The sequence below is a fragment of the Micropterus dolomieu genome, linkage group LG12 (genome assembly GCF_021292245.1).
Source record: "Micropterus dolomieu isolate WLL.071019.BEF.003 ecotype Adirondacks linkage group LG12, ASM2129224v1, whole genome shotgun sequence".
Taxonomy (NCBI): Eukaryota; Metazoa; Chordata; class Actinopteri; order Centrarchiformes; family Centrarchidae; genus Micropterus; species Micropterus dolomieu.
The window spans coordinates 27,656,370-27,671,093 of NC_060161.1; the positions used below are offsets into that span (position 1 = coordinate 27,656,370).

Genomic DNA, 14,724 nt, shown 5'->3' on the forward strand with positions numbered 1-14,724 from the left:
AACTGTAAATTGAAACTCATTTATAAACCAAAATGAGTCACAGCAGTTTTTAATTTAAATTTTAATGTACTGTAAGAAGTAAGTATTTTTGGTGTACTTTACTGTATGTCCACATGGGCTGGACACGTGCACTTCATGTGGATGACATCATGATTATATCACCCTATATTCTGCATGTAGGCTTCAGGTCATACATGACAACCAAAGCAGCTTGCTCTGACATCAAGAGTTACCTTAAATACCTGCCCTGAATATCATTTAATCATATTGTCTAAATTATGTTTAGTATAAAATCTTTAATGTGTCTGAGATGCAGGCTTCTTCCGCTTGTTACCGCCCTCATGTGGGGAACACCTGTAACTACAGGTGGACAGGTTGAATCATCGTCTGCCAAAAGTATGTGGACCCCTGCTCATTTGCTTTCGTATACTTATAGCCTGGGGTTGTTGGCATGGTTTGGCCCTTTATTATCCAATAAAGGTTAGTCTTAATGATACAGTGATGTTTCAGATAATAGTTTAGTTGAGTTAATTGCCATTATAACAAATATTGTCTGGAACCTGCCATGATGAGCTCCAAGTGAAAGACAGACAGGCAAACAGCCAACGCAGCATGCTAATAAAACCAATCAAAATACCATTAATATAAAAGTAATTACAAATAAAAAAAATAATTACAAACAACTGTTTAAACATACTTTTGGCTGCAGCCTTTTTTACTAGTCCCTTCAGCTTTCAGTCTGAATAAAGTCCAAGCTTAAAGCAGGATAAAGAAACTCAGTTGTTTCCCGCTTTTCATCATAAACACACAGCAGAACTCCAAATCACAATCTCGCCGCAGTGCTGAGCTCAGAGCAGTCTCCCTCTCACAGATACAGTATCAGGACGTCCAGTGCTATCTTGTTTTGTCTAAAGCAGAGGCTAAATATTAAGGTTAGGCTGCGGCTCATCTAAACAGCGATACACCTTGGCTTATGGAAGCGCCAGAGAAGTTTGCTCGAAGGTTTATACACACGTTTAAACATCGTCTGGCAAAGTCTGATGTGTTTAAAGGTAAACCGGGTAATTTATTTTCTTGAAATATGTTCGGATTGAGGTTTTTAGCTGAGTTGTTTTGGCTCAGGGGGATAAATCCTTCGAGAGCCGACAAGTTTAGTACAACAGCAGGTGGTTACAGATGTGAACATGGAGTTAACAGCTAGACAGATGAGACAGAACTGCAGTGAATGGAACTTCAAAGAAAAAGCTGAGGGATGTCTTTGAACATAGATTAATTTCTTCTGCTGAAGCGTGTCTTGTCCACCACTGGAATAAAACCATAAAAAGGTTCGTGGTTGTATGAAACAGACTGGTCACACCCTTGTGCTTTGGCCTGAAAACCATTTGGACCACCCAGATCTGTCTGTTTTTCCTGATCTGTGGTTACAGTTCCTGACTGTGAACCTGAATGCATCCTAAATCTTCACACATTGTGATTTTAAAGCATATTTAAAAAGTGACGAACTTTCCCCCTATTCCTCCCTCATGTTCAGTCCTCCTCTGTCTCTGTCTTCGTCACCTCCTTCTCTCTGTTTTTGTTCCCTCTCTAGAGCTTTTTACTTCCTTCCTCCCGCCCTCTCTCCTCCTACCTGCCTCCTCTCAGTCTATCCCCAGGCTGCACATTTTCAGGTATTCAGCTGGCAAGCCGCCGCTCCTCTCTCTAATTTCTTGTTGCCCGCAGCTACGATGCCCCGTGCCAAGTGGTGATGTATGTGTGGAGCGTTGCAGAGACAGGGAGACGGGCATGTTTAAACCTGTGTTAGGCTGGGCCAGACGGGTTAGGCTAGACTGGGCTGGGCTAGGCTGGGGAAGGAATTCAAGCCTTTTTACAAGATCCACATTAGGACATTTTCTGGAACAAATACTTTCAAACTGCACCAGTTAAACTGCAAAATGTTTTTTATTTATATAAGCACTTAAAATGTCCTATTGGTTTCCGAAAACCAATTGCTCTACGGGGACTAATAAAGTTAAAATAAGTAAAGAAAGTAAAGTAAGTAACTTAATTGCTCTTCAGAACCAAGTTTCTTAATCAGCTGAAGAGGAAGTAGCCCAGAGCCAAATTCAGATGACTGCAATCTTAAAGGAGCACTTCACAGATTTAGCGCTGAAATCCTATAACATTGGCAGACTCGCAATGGGCATTTAAAAAAAATATATATATGCTGATGAAGCAGGATTATTCTATTAATGTGTGGAATTAAATCTTCGACACATTCTTCTTCCTTGTCAAAACCTGATGCCTGCACCTGAATCTGAAACAGATCAGTTATAGATTCAGACAGATTGCTGTGCTAGCACCTGCTTATGTAGCCTCGAACCGCTAGCCTCAGGCAGACATGAGGAGCGGGCTTTCGTTTTCAATCTAGTAGTCTCCAGACCCAACCGACGTAGACGCAGTCATTTGAGAATATATCTGACTTTGCGCAGCCAAATGTTTTGTGTTTCTGTTCATTATCAATGAACAAACACGCCTATGTGGTGTGAAGAACTCTGCAGAGGATAAGATGAATGGGACCTGATGCTAACGGGGAAGTAAGAAATGCAGACAACAGAGACAGAGAGAGGTTCAGTGCAGGGATTTTACTGAGAAAACCTTAACAGGGGTAAAAACTTACAGGATGGTGAATTGGCAGCCAGAGAAAATAAATACAGGAAAAGCAGTACAACACTAGCAAACAATTCCAAGCCCAATGTTCAAACTCCAAAGTAAATATTGTCTAAAAAACTGGGAGTGTCGCAAGTGAAACAGATAATCCAGAAAACATACATAGGGAAAAAAGGCTGGAACTTGGGTCAGAAGACAAGAATGCACTGGCAACGACAGAGGGGAACAGAGAAAACTAAATACTGTAGTGAGGACAAGGCAATGAGACACAGGTGAACTTAATGTGGGAGGAGAAAACAATCGCAGAAGGGGGAAGTTTAATTCACCGAAATGAGATGAGAGGAAAATGCCAAAGTAAAATAGGAAACACTTGAAAAAACATAACCTAAAAAACACAGAGCAGGAAGACACAAATACAGGAAGAAGCGTTCATGAAGATACCAGAGGAAGCATTTAACAAAATGTGTGTGTGTGTGTGTGTGTGTGTGTGTGTGTGTGTGCGTGTGTGTGTGTTTACTTCTACCTCTCAGGGCCTGTTTAGATAAAGTCCCATCTGGATAATCAAGTTTTAGGAATCTCTTAACTCTCTCTAGAAAGTGTGTGTGTGAGCAAGAAAGAAACGTTGCTTTTGTTTAGTCTGAAAAGTAACATCAAACTGTTAAATGTCCAGCAGAGCGACTTGTGACTGAAAGGACCCCATGTTGAACACTCGGACAACTAAAACCAGCACATCCGTCTCTTCAATCATTAGAACGGCATCAAACCCACATTTGCGTGTTTTGTTTATGGTTAACTGAAAGTGGAAGGAATGCAATGAGGCACACAACAGAGGGCGAGGTGTGTTCTTACAGATGTGCGTGTGTTTATATGTCCCCAATGCTTCATCCAATGTTATGCAGTACCGGAGGCTGCAGTTTCAGGACCCCCGAAATCCTGGGACCGCAGTACTTTGTCCGATAGCGCCATCTAGTGGAGTAGTGGTGGTTATGCAGAACAACACGAAAGGAGGTTAACCCTGTCTGCTAGCGGGCGACTGATGTGCGCAGCTGTAGGGTTAACCTGTGTACATGCATATAATCAATAACTTAATAAGTTTAGGCACACACTCGGGGAAGGTTGTGGTAAGGATAATTGGCTTCAGGGGGCTGTAAAGAGTAACATAGCTAGCCAGCCAGCTAGCTGGCAGTATCAAAGTAAACAATTAAGGGTCCTAGAAATACAGATCCGGGCCCAGGATTGCGGTCCTGAAACTGCAGCCTCTGGTAACATTACTGCAGCTACATACTACTCGCTTCATCAGGAGCCAAGTGATCACTGCAGGCTGCTGGTAAACTAGTTTTAACATGTGCGGTCACGATCATCTGAGGACTGTTTGACTGCTTCTTCAAATGCAAGCAGAGCATTTTTATCATTGTTGACGTATTTACGTTTTTAAATCCTTATCACTGCAGTCCTATTATTATCATGTATTTTTTTTTAAAAATGATTGATTGATGTTAGATTTTTTTTAACTTTCAGATATAATTGTTCGTGTTAGCCTCAAAAATCCAACATTATCCGGGCTGCGCTTGAGTTTCAGCTCATGTCAAGTTGTTTGTTCAGTTTTTATTTCCCTGTTTTGCCGTCCTCTATATGCTAACATTGGCTGATTTGTGTCAGATTAAAGCCAGTATATGTAGGATTTTTATGTGTACTTAAATACTTAAATACTTAAATTATACTGATGGCATACTTTTTTATTCCTGGTGAAATGTTGGCACAGACTGTATGTTGCATTAATTTGATTGGAAATTCGTTGGATCCAGTCGGTAGAAATGTTTATATTCTACACATATGGGTACAATATAAACAACACACACGCTGCTAATATTCCCCCAGGATCTTCTTTTGTACCCATATAGTGTAGATCAGGAAAGATGAAACATGTAACCCGTTATTTGTGTGAAACCATTCAAATCTGAGTCAGGTGTGTGTGTGAGAAAAAAACAGATTTGGGACGTTGAGCTGCAGATTATCATCATTATCATTAATACAACTGGATTATATGTTATTTTTGAAAACAGCATTTCATCTGTAAATAGAGGTATTTTTTTTTTTTGCATTATCCAGTGAGAAGGGGGGGGGGGGGTGCAGAGACGGTGGTCCCTGCAGGTGTCTGTCAATGGGAGGTCAGAGGGGTCAACTCTCACTACACCAAATGAAAGAGAGGAGAGAGAAAGAGAATTCCCAGGAATATCAATGGAATTCCTGGACCGGCACTGTGGCAGTGAGTGTGTGTGAGACATGTGGTCCTCCTGTCGGGGGGTCTTCCTCTTCCAAAGAGCCGGTTAGTCAAAACACACATGGTCGGATTTTTTTGAGGCGAAGTTAAAATATTTGGTTTGGTCGCTGCTCTCGGGGCGTCAGCACCTCCAAGTCCAGCCGCGATGAAAGGGATCAGCAGTGTGACGCAGCGGCTCGGAGCCTGGAGTGCCACTCTCCGGATAAACAGGATAAACACACACACTTTAAACAAACCGATATTCAACACGTAAAGTTGAACACACACAAACAGATGCTGAACCATGAAATTATACCATAACAATAACATAATCCTCTGTAACCCAATACGGTAAAGATCCTTTGTGCCATCCTGTCTTCCCCAAATTAATCCATATTTTCACCATTATAGATGCACTTCAGATGTAAACAAAAGGGCAGCAAACACACCAGATTAGAACAACTGAACAACAACTAGATCTAAAATATTTTAAAATTAAGGTTGTTTAAGGGTTAACATGAGTAACATCTGTGAAATCAAGAGAAACCAGGCTGGTATTTCAATCTGTGAAGGAACGGGAAACAAACAAAAACACTGATTTTGCATCAATAACTCAAATACCACATTTAAATTTACTGAAGTGTGAATGAAACCAGGGAGCATAAGAGATTGCCACCTGATTTGTGGCCTGGCAACACATGTAGGATCCTGACTCTGTTATAACGGCAGGTGACAGTGAGTTTATGCCCAGTAACTTCAGATGTCTGCAGAAACCGCCTCCTTCTACATCTCTTTTTGTCTAATTTTTCTGGCAGTATTTAGCAGTTAAAGTGTGTTATGGCCACACAGACTCACATCTAGAGCAGGAAAACCAGGACAGGTGGAATCTGATTTTGCATCCCGCTAATGAAGATGCATATATTACATTACATTTACTCATTTGGCCTGACGCTTTTATCTATTATATGTGGACCAATTAAAGGTTAAGTGTCTTGCTCAGGGACACATTGGTTGATGTGTAGCAGTGGGAAACAAACCCAGGTCTCCCGCACTAGAGGCATGTGTCTCATCCACTGTGCCAAATGTAAATGAAAGGGTTTTAATTGTATTATATTCTGATATGGGACACATGAATTGACATGAGTAACTGGGGCCAACGTCTCCACTTAGGCATGCAAATATAAATTTTATGTATGTAGTGAAATATATTACATACTTACATTATTGTGTATGTTCAGTGTGTTGTCTGCGATTGTAGCATGTATCTGTGTGTGTGTGTGTGTGTGTGTGTGTGTGTGTGTGTGTGTTAGCAGCATGCCAGTCACTTTGGAGCTGGTGTGAACCTATGGGTGGGAACATGTTGGCTCTAGTTTCAGATTGCGGTTACTGAATCAGTTGTGGTCAAATCAGGGAGTCTCGTAAGCTCAGTGTGTTTGTGTATTAATGATGTTGAGAAGAGGGAATTGTCTTTGCAGCTGTGTACTGTTTATGAGTGTTTGTCTCTCTATAGTATGTATATTTGTGTTCCTATACTGCATCAATGCATATGTGTGAGTCTCTGTGTGTGTGTGTTATCCAGGGCAGGGCAGTGTGTATAGGTGTCTAATCATCAGTCTTTGATGAGCGGGGAATTCCAGTCTCGCCAGTCTAATCCCCGGGTGCATGCCTTCCGCTCGCCCCCCTCCCATCCTCTCCTCCCCCTCCTCCCCTCGCCCACCCTCACCTGGCTGGCTCGCCTCTCCGTCACTCTGTACACACCTTGCTCCTTTTGCACAAATATCAATTCCAGAGATACTCCTACATTGTTTTTCTCTTTTTTTTGTGACTTTTTAGTACACGCCAGTAGATTTACTTTTTTGTTTCCCCCCTTTTCTCAACCAGCACTATCTACATCTGTTTTGATCAGCGGTGTCCAGCGGCTAATGGTCAAGTTTTGCCCCAAATTCATTTGATTCGATACGTATACACACCGGGTTGGAGATGAGTCATCAAAAATGTTTTACAGGAAGAGAAAATGGAGGGATTTTGACATATACTAAGAAATTATTATTTAAAAAAAAAGATAAAGCACGTCTTTAATCTTGAAGCCCCACCTAAAACCCTAAAATGAGGATACTCTTGGTCATTTACTACCTCTTCTTGACCTCGAATTGTACCTGTTGAACATTTACCCTCAAGCGTCAGAGCAGCACCTCTGCAGCCACGACTCTGACTGTCCTGAACGGGCCTCCAGTGGTGCTGAGGGAGTCGGCTTCTGAGTATAGGAGTCTGGCTTTATCTCTCCTCAGGCCTGATGGCCGAAGTTGGAAAAAAGTGGGACGGAGGTGAGGAGAGAGCGAGGGAAATGATAGAGAGAGCTAAAAGGGAGGAAGAGAGGGAGATACAGACAGAGAGAGTGGAGCAAATATCTGCGGCTCACTGACCTCTCTAAGTGGATTACATGCCCTGTCAGTGCTGTGGGGGTAAACGAAAGGGTAGAGAGAGGGAGTGAACAGCATGGAGAGAGAGAGAAAGATGCTTTTAACATTGTATTTAGGCAGATTTTTAAACCACGCTCAGCTCATTTCAGCTCTGTTCAGTTTATTATGTTACCCCAAAGGGCAACAGATTAGCAGTAAATCAAACAAGTCAGCACACAGTGCAGCTCCGCAGCCTGAAGCCAATATGATCACTGAATAAAACTCACTAGAAGATGGCTCCAAATCAATCAAACATGTATTATACTGTTGCATGAAACATTACTTATACCTTCATTAGGAGTGTTTACACTGTAGATATAACAGTTTAATAATATAATAATATGAGTTATACCACAAGTTATTTAGCGTTGCAGCATTTACCTACCTGATGAATTAAAAATGGCTGCAAAGTGGTTTTACTGCCTCACACGGAAAGTCAGGGCTGACTTGACGTAGTAAAATTAAAAAATTATTATCACAATATTTATCAGGATAGTCTGGGTTTATGGGTTTGTAATATGTTATGGCAGTGGTTCCCCAAGCTGGGGGTCAGGACGCCGTGAGATGATGAACAGGATAGTAAACAACGAACAATGTAATAATTAAAATAACATGTCAGCACAAGTAGAGAGATGACCCGTTATTATATTTTACAATTACAACACACTTTACTTTTTACACTTTTTAACCTGTGTGCAGTTCATATTTATAGTTAATTTTGGACATGAAAGTAGCTCAATGTTTCAGAGGAAAAAATGTGCGTGGGTGTCCATAAAGTTGCATGCTTGAATCCACGAAAGAGCTGACACAGTGTGTCTCTGACTCTGACTCTGAGTGGGTAACAGCAGAGAACTGAAGGTGGTTTAAGAGTCTGAGCGAGCGATCGGGGGGGTGATGAGTGTGGAGATGACAGAAAAACAGATGGATGAAGAGAGAGAGGGAGATGGAGGGGAAAAGAGTGTGAGCTGCAGGCCTGGCCGTGGGAGAGACTAGACTGCATTGAGCTGAAGCAGACCAGAGACTAATCTGGAGATTCAGGGCTTGTAAAAACACTTCCCAACACACACACACACACACACACACGCGCGCGCGCACGCACGCACACGACTACCCCTCTGTTTGTAACCCCTCTACCCTCCAGTCCGATAACAGTTTGCACACACTTTGTATTTACTGCCAACATGCGACACTCTGTGCATCTTTGAATCCAAAACTCCTCACTTTGACATGTGTGCATTGTACCTTTAGTGGGAGTCAAACCCTCAACCCCTGGCTGTAAATCAGTGCCTTGCTTTAGCGTCCTTTAGCTGCCTTGCAGGAAGACAGATAAGCTGCTACATGCAGACAGCGCTGTGGCTTGTGGTCGCCTATCAGGACACAGATCTTCGTGGTGAAAGAGGGTTTTAAAAGTCTGTCAGTCTGTGGTTTGGTTCCCTCTCTCTCTCACACACACACACACACACACTCACACACACACACAGAGGAATGTGACGTATACACTATCTATGTGTGTATACAAACACAGGCTACATGAAGTAATAAACTGTGTGGCAGCTTTTACAGTTTCCAGACAGGTTACTTTGCAGAACATAAAAACACACACATCACAATAAAACGTGTTTGATCACAAATCATAAAATATATTGGCTAGTAAAACATGAGAGCACAATGATAATTAATAGTTACATAACTGATTACTTTTGTAATTGATTAAGCTGTCATATGTTCATATGTAAATAATAATATATATGAATAAAAAGATCAAAGTGTTTTTAAATTGCTCGTTTTGTTCGACTAGCGTCCCATAAACCCAAATATATTCCATTTACAATGATATAACATTCAGAGAAAAGGCACCTGAGACTGAAACCCAGCATAATACATTGCATACATTGCATACTATGCCATACTATAACACTCAAAGAGGTAATTTTATTCTGCATTACTTGACACTTATAATGCTCTTACTTGTACATTTTTGTTGCAGGATTTTTACTTGTCTACTTATACCTGTAAATTTCTATATTGCAGTACTTTTATTAAAGTAAAGCATCTGAATACCTCCTCCATCCTCCATCACAGGTAGTTTTAAACTCTGTGGCTATGAGCTAACACTGTTTTGGGAGTCAGTATGTTTTTACCAAAACATATAACCTCCCTCCGATGACCTCACTGTGGGAATCACTGGGCTGAGAAGCCAAACATGTGCCTCTCAAGTCATAGTTTTGAATCTGACCCATTAAGTCTTTCACACCTCTCCCTTTTTTTTGCACTTTTGCTGAGCTGTAAACCTTTATGTGTTAGACAGACAAGCAATCCTGTGTTTTATATCAGTGTAAATTCAATTTCTTTGCGTTTTGGACTACTGGCCAAACAAAACAAGACATCTGAAGACATTACTTTGGAGTTTATTTAGCAATTTCCTCACAATTTTCTGACATCTTTTAGGCAAAACAATTAATTGACTAATCAGAGCAGTCGTGGATGAATCTGACACTGAGAATTAGCCACAGCCCCACTGTCTGCACTGACCAATAACACCATGAAAACCTTCATCACACACATGGACACACAAAAGGTTTTACAGACACAGAAGAATGCTGACTTGTCTGCCGGTCTGTCCTCTCTCTCGTGCGCTCTCTGCCTCTCTGGCTTTCTCACAACCTGACTGCCTGGCATGCGTGCAATCAATGCCCATCTGGCATTTGCTGTGTCAACAAGCATGGGAAAAGTTAATCAACAGCTTGGCACTCCCACTCCCAGTCCTCCCATCTGGGCTTTCCTTTAACCCTCTTCTCCACAACTTTCTCACTCTTTGAAAAGAGATATCTGTTTTATTCTAGATAAAAAGGTTTTTTATTTAGGGTTAGCTTGATGCTTGGGCCTCGCTGACCTTGCACCTGTCATGTCATCGTCAAAGAAACCTGCAGGAAAATCCACACACCTTCCTCTATCTCTGTGGGAGGAAGCGCTGCCTTTAGCATGCAGTGGTGCTGTAGTGTAATGATGGAGCGCCCTTCAGTGGTGAAATAATCCACTTACACTCATAGAGATGCATAATATTAAAGAAAACTCACCAAATGTACTACTGCAAGTAAAAACATGCAAACAAAGTCAACAGCGGTCTCCAGATACTGCAGTAGTTTTTTGTGTCAAACATTCTAACATTTAAACATTTTTACCTTTATTTTCCAAGGAAAATTTCCACAAAATGATTTTCAACAGTAACATCTTTTTTCTCTAAACCCGAATTGTCACTGCATCCATAAACCGTGGGTTTTCTTTATATGGTGTAATTCTGATCCAGTGATATGTACATTTAAGGTTATGTGTCTATGGTTTGGTCTGTAAGTGTGTTTTTGTTGCCCAACAGGCTTGCCATGGATGTGCGGGATCCAAATGTGACTGCAGTGGAGTAAAAGGAGCCAAGGTAGATGTTTAACATGATGTACAATATTCAGTGTGGAGGAAGACAAAAACAAGTGCTGCAAAAACTCTTTATGCACTGACATAACAACATATATATTGTTTTTCACTATAGTGTAATGTGACAGAAGATACAGACTGGGCAGAGGTCATGAGTTGGATTTGGTTCTTTAGCCCCCCTTTAATAAAAAACAAAATGTAATGCTGTTGTAACCAGATACTAGAACATTAAGTGTTTATTCATTTACAGCATGTGTCAACAATTATAACTTCTCTGCCGGCCCACTCATCTCATTTACTGTGTGCAGGGTGAGCGGGGTTTTCCAGGTCTCACGGGACAGCCAGGAGTACCAGGATTCCCCGGACCGGAAGGGCCGATCGGACCCAGAGGAGAGAAGGTTGTTTGACATGAAGTTTAACAATTTAAACAACAGTTCAGGTTTTGCTGGAACAGATGAGGGTTTTTGGTTTGGGCACAACCATGTGCGTAAATTTCATCCAACAGTTGGGTGGGACAATAAACATAAAAATGTTTACAGAGCGTTTTTAGAATGGGACACAAATAATACAGTCAAAATTGTACTTGTATAGGATATGTGTGCACAGAGGAAAGCATTACTACTATTATTAGTGTAGCATGGAGACCGTGATATTCGCCTTAATATGGGGACTTTTTGTACTTACTTACTTTTTGGTGAAATTATCTTATATTTGTTTTTCTTTTCTCTGTCATTTTCTCTGGCCAACAGCACAAAGCGATAGTTGTTTTAAATATGAGTTAGGTTCATAGGTTCACCATGTGGTCATATTATAATTATTAAATGATTGTGCGTCCTCCACAAGTCTCTTAGCCTACTTAGATATTCAACTGCAGCAAGCCCACTGATCTGCCACTTAACATCATACTGAGGAAAACCCAACACAATGATAGATCTACAATATCAGCCTAATAATCAGTTATCAGTTCACACATTGTTTTAAATATATAACCCCCCCCCCCCCGATCCGCCTATGGGCAAAACATAATTTCTAGTGAGGATGAACAGTTTTTTATGGTGACTTCATGGTATTCAGGTAGAAGTTGTAGATATAATATGCTCTTATAATTAGGGTTGGGTTTCATTGGAATGTTTTTATGTAAAATAGCAACCTGAGTTTCAGCATCAACCGTAAAGCAATACTTGCTTTTTTCCCCAAAGAAATACTTCATTGTTTAATGTTGTCTAAATTGTCCTTTACTTTTGAAAGAAGATACAGAACCAAGTCAACTGAATTCTGATTCAGATCAGGCCACGCCTGTGAACTAAATTGAGAATTAGTACAGAACAGTTTTACATCCTTGGTAAGATTATTCATCTAATCTGGTTTAATGTGTGTGTGTCTGTTCTTCCTCTCAGGGTAGCGATGGACCTCAAGGACAGTTTGGCCCAAAAGGAATAAGAGTAAGTATCTCATTCATATCATCAGACTGTGTGGTTTGGAAAAGTTTAAGTGCAGATTGGTAAATTTCCTCTGTTGGCTCACCAGAATAAAGTACCCTAAACTGTCTCAACGCTGAAGTATTTCCGGTTGTAGTAGCCTCCTCTGGCCAGCAGATGTCCACATTATCTCAAACAGGGTCATTGAGGCCATGAAGAAGCTGCAAGCCAAATCCTCTGTGTTTGACATAACCTGCAGCCTGCATACTTTACAATGACTTTTCCTCCTCACAGGGCCCTTCTGGATTGCCAGGATTTCCAGGAACACCAGGACTTCCAGTGAGTTTGCCATAATCTAAAATCCTACTGAAAAACAGGACAAAACCATGTGTGATGTAACTTCCTGTTTACTTCCTGTTCCCCAGGGTCTGCCCGGGCAGGATGGACCTCCAGGCCCGAGAGGAGTGCCGGGTTGCAACGGGACAAAGGTATCTGATGAAAAGTCTTTCGGGAAAAATAAGCAATTCCGAACAAATGCCAAAAAAACTATCAGTCGATTACGACTGAAGTTTTGTAGCTGAATGTTCTGACAGGTGTCATTTACACTGGGGGCTCTGGGGACATGTCCCCACCACATTTGGAAGTGGCTGATTTCGTCCCCCTGACTGCACCAAGAAATGTTAACTAAGAAATGAAAATGCTTCGGGAAAGATTTATTTGCACAGTAAGAAAACATGCAAATCAGTTTATATAGATATATACAGAAGAAACAAAAAAGCAAGAAGTAACAGGCTGCTGATTACTGCATTATATTCTGTTATATTTTTTTAATTCAATTTATGAATTGTCACCTGCCGGCTGAATTTTTTGTTTCTCTTTTTATAAATAAAGACATTTCCACCATAAATAGGAGCAGAAATGCTGGAAATTTAGTGTTTATTGCTCAAAATCCCCGCACTCATATTTTTTAGCATTTCATATTTCTTCCAAAAAGTGTTGAAAATCTTGTCATATTGTAATTAAGCATTATCAGGTCTCGTGACACAAGTATATTATCGTGCCCCTAATCTGGGCCCTTATGTCCGCACCAGTTTTCAACACAAAGTGATGACCCATGTGACATTATTTGGTTCCTGTTGTCTCAGCCGTGCTGCAAAAGTGAAAACTTAAAAAAAAATTAAGATGCTTCTGATATAGTTTTTAAAAGGATTATACCGAGCAATCATTTTGCATCAACACTTATTTGTGCCAGCTGTGCATATCTTTACATTTGGTCATTGTTTTTCTCAGAAAGTTTAGATTTTTGCCAGATTTGTATTATTCTCATGAAATGAACCCGTTGTGGGTAAAAACACTTACTACTTACTTCAAATCAAGCCAAACCACTGTGTGTTAAATGTCCTCTTTCTTCAGGGTGAGAGGGGTTTCCCAGGACTTTCAGTCCCCGGACAGCAAGGACTCCAGGTGAGTTTACAGCAATGTTGATGAGTTAATGAGTCAGACTGTTTGACACAATAATTAATATTCTCCTTTAACATACTCTTCTCCTTTTTTTTAGGGTCCACCTGGTCTGCCAGGACCAAAGGTAAGTGTATCAGCAACTCTCTTTCATCTGTATCAGTCTTATTGGTACATAGGGTTTTATATATTTCCCATGATAGCTCCACTGAACTTCAACCTGACACTAGTGGGGTTGTGCAGGTTCATCAAACAAGTAGATAGAAACAGGTACAAGCAGTTAGAACAAATCAAATGCTTTCAATCGAATATGGCACAAATTTGGAGTAAAAAATACAATTAGAATTGCTTAAATCCCTGCCTGTATTTGGGACAGGCCTTTAATTCCTTTTCATGCCAGTAAATCTGAATGAATGATACTTTTTGTTACTGTAAAATGAACTAAATGATTGAATTGTGGAGCATTTAACTGATCTTAATCATTGCCTTGGCGTTAGCTAACAGTAATTAACCAAATGCTTTTATTCTTTTCAGATCTTATTATTGCATTCTGTTATATCACACTGTGTTTCAGGGTTGCGTTTAGGTTAAAATGTTCTTCTGTCAGTGTTTTCTGAAGCAGTCAGCCTCAAAAACACACCTTTCCTGTAATATGAGACTGTCCAGGTGTGTTATTTGTGTTTCTGCCACAAGATGGTGCTGTTTCACTTGATTATAAATCTGCTAAACAGACCTTCTTCCTTCACTGCAGATTATGGGATTAGATGTGAAACACTGTCTGATATTTTGCTTCTTAGCCTCTCATTGGCATGCAGCTGACATGTCATGTCTGACAGTTTCCTCTGGTTGTGTTTCTCTTCTCTATAGGGAGACCCAGGCGACGTGATCTCCACCAACCGTTTCGGAGATAAAGGAGCAGTGGGATTGCCTGGATTGCCAGGAGCTCCAGTGAGTTGTTGTGCATTTCAGACCTCTTAAAACTCATGTTATGCAGCCAAACTTGGTTTAAACCTACTTTAAACTTTTATTTTAAATTCTAGTGGCGATCCCAAAGTTT

General features: G+C 40.7%; 1 protein-coding gene across 5 annotated transcripts in view; it reads left to right on the plus strand.

Moving 5' to 3' along the window:
• The window catches only part of col4a5 (collagen, type IV, alpha 5 (Alport syndrome)), a 62,523-nt gene that overhangs the window by 14,718 nt on the left and 33,081 nt on the right, over positions 1 to 14,724 (plus strand). For all 5 annotated transcript variants that reach the window (XM_046064215.1, XM_046064218.1, XM_046064216.1 and 2 more), the window contains exons 2-9: positions 10,739 to 10,795; positions 11,100 to 11,189; positions 12,189 to 12,233; positions 12,504 to 12,548; positions 12,635 to 12,697; positions 13,623 to 13,673; positions 13,768 to 13,794; positions 14,535 to 14,615. In XM_046064215.1, coding sequence (XP_045920171.1) covers positions 10,739 to 10,795; positions 11,100 to 11,189; positions 12,189 to 12,233; positions 12,504 to 12,548; positions 12,635 to 12,697; positions 13,623 to 13,673; positions 13,768 to 13,794; positions 14,535 to 14,615 — 459 coding nt within the window. The remainder of the gene's footprint in view (positions 1 to 10,738; positions 10,796 to 11,099; positions 11,190 to 12,188; positions 12,234 to 12,503; positions 12,549 to 12,634; positions 12,698 to 13,622; positions 13,674 to 13,767; positions 13,795 to 14,534; positions 14,616 to 14,724) is intronic.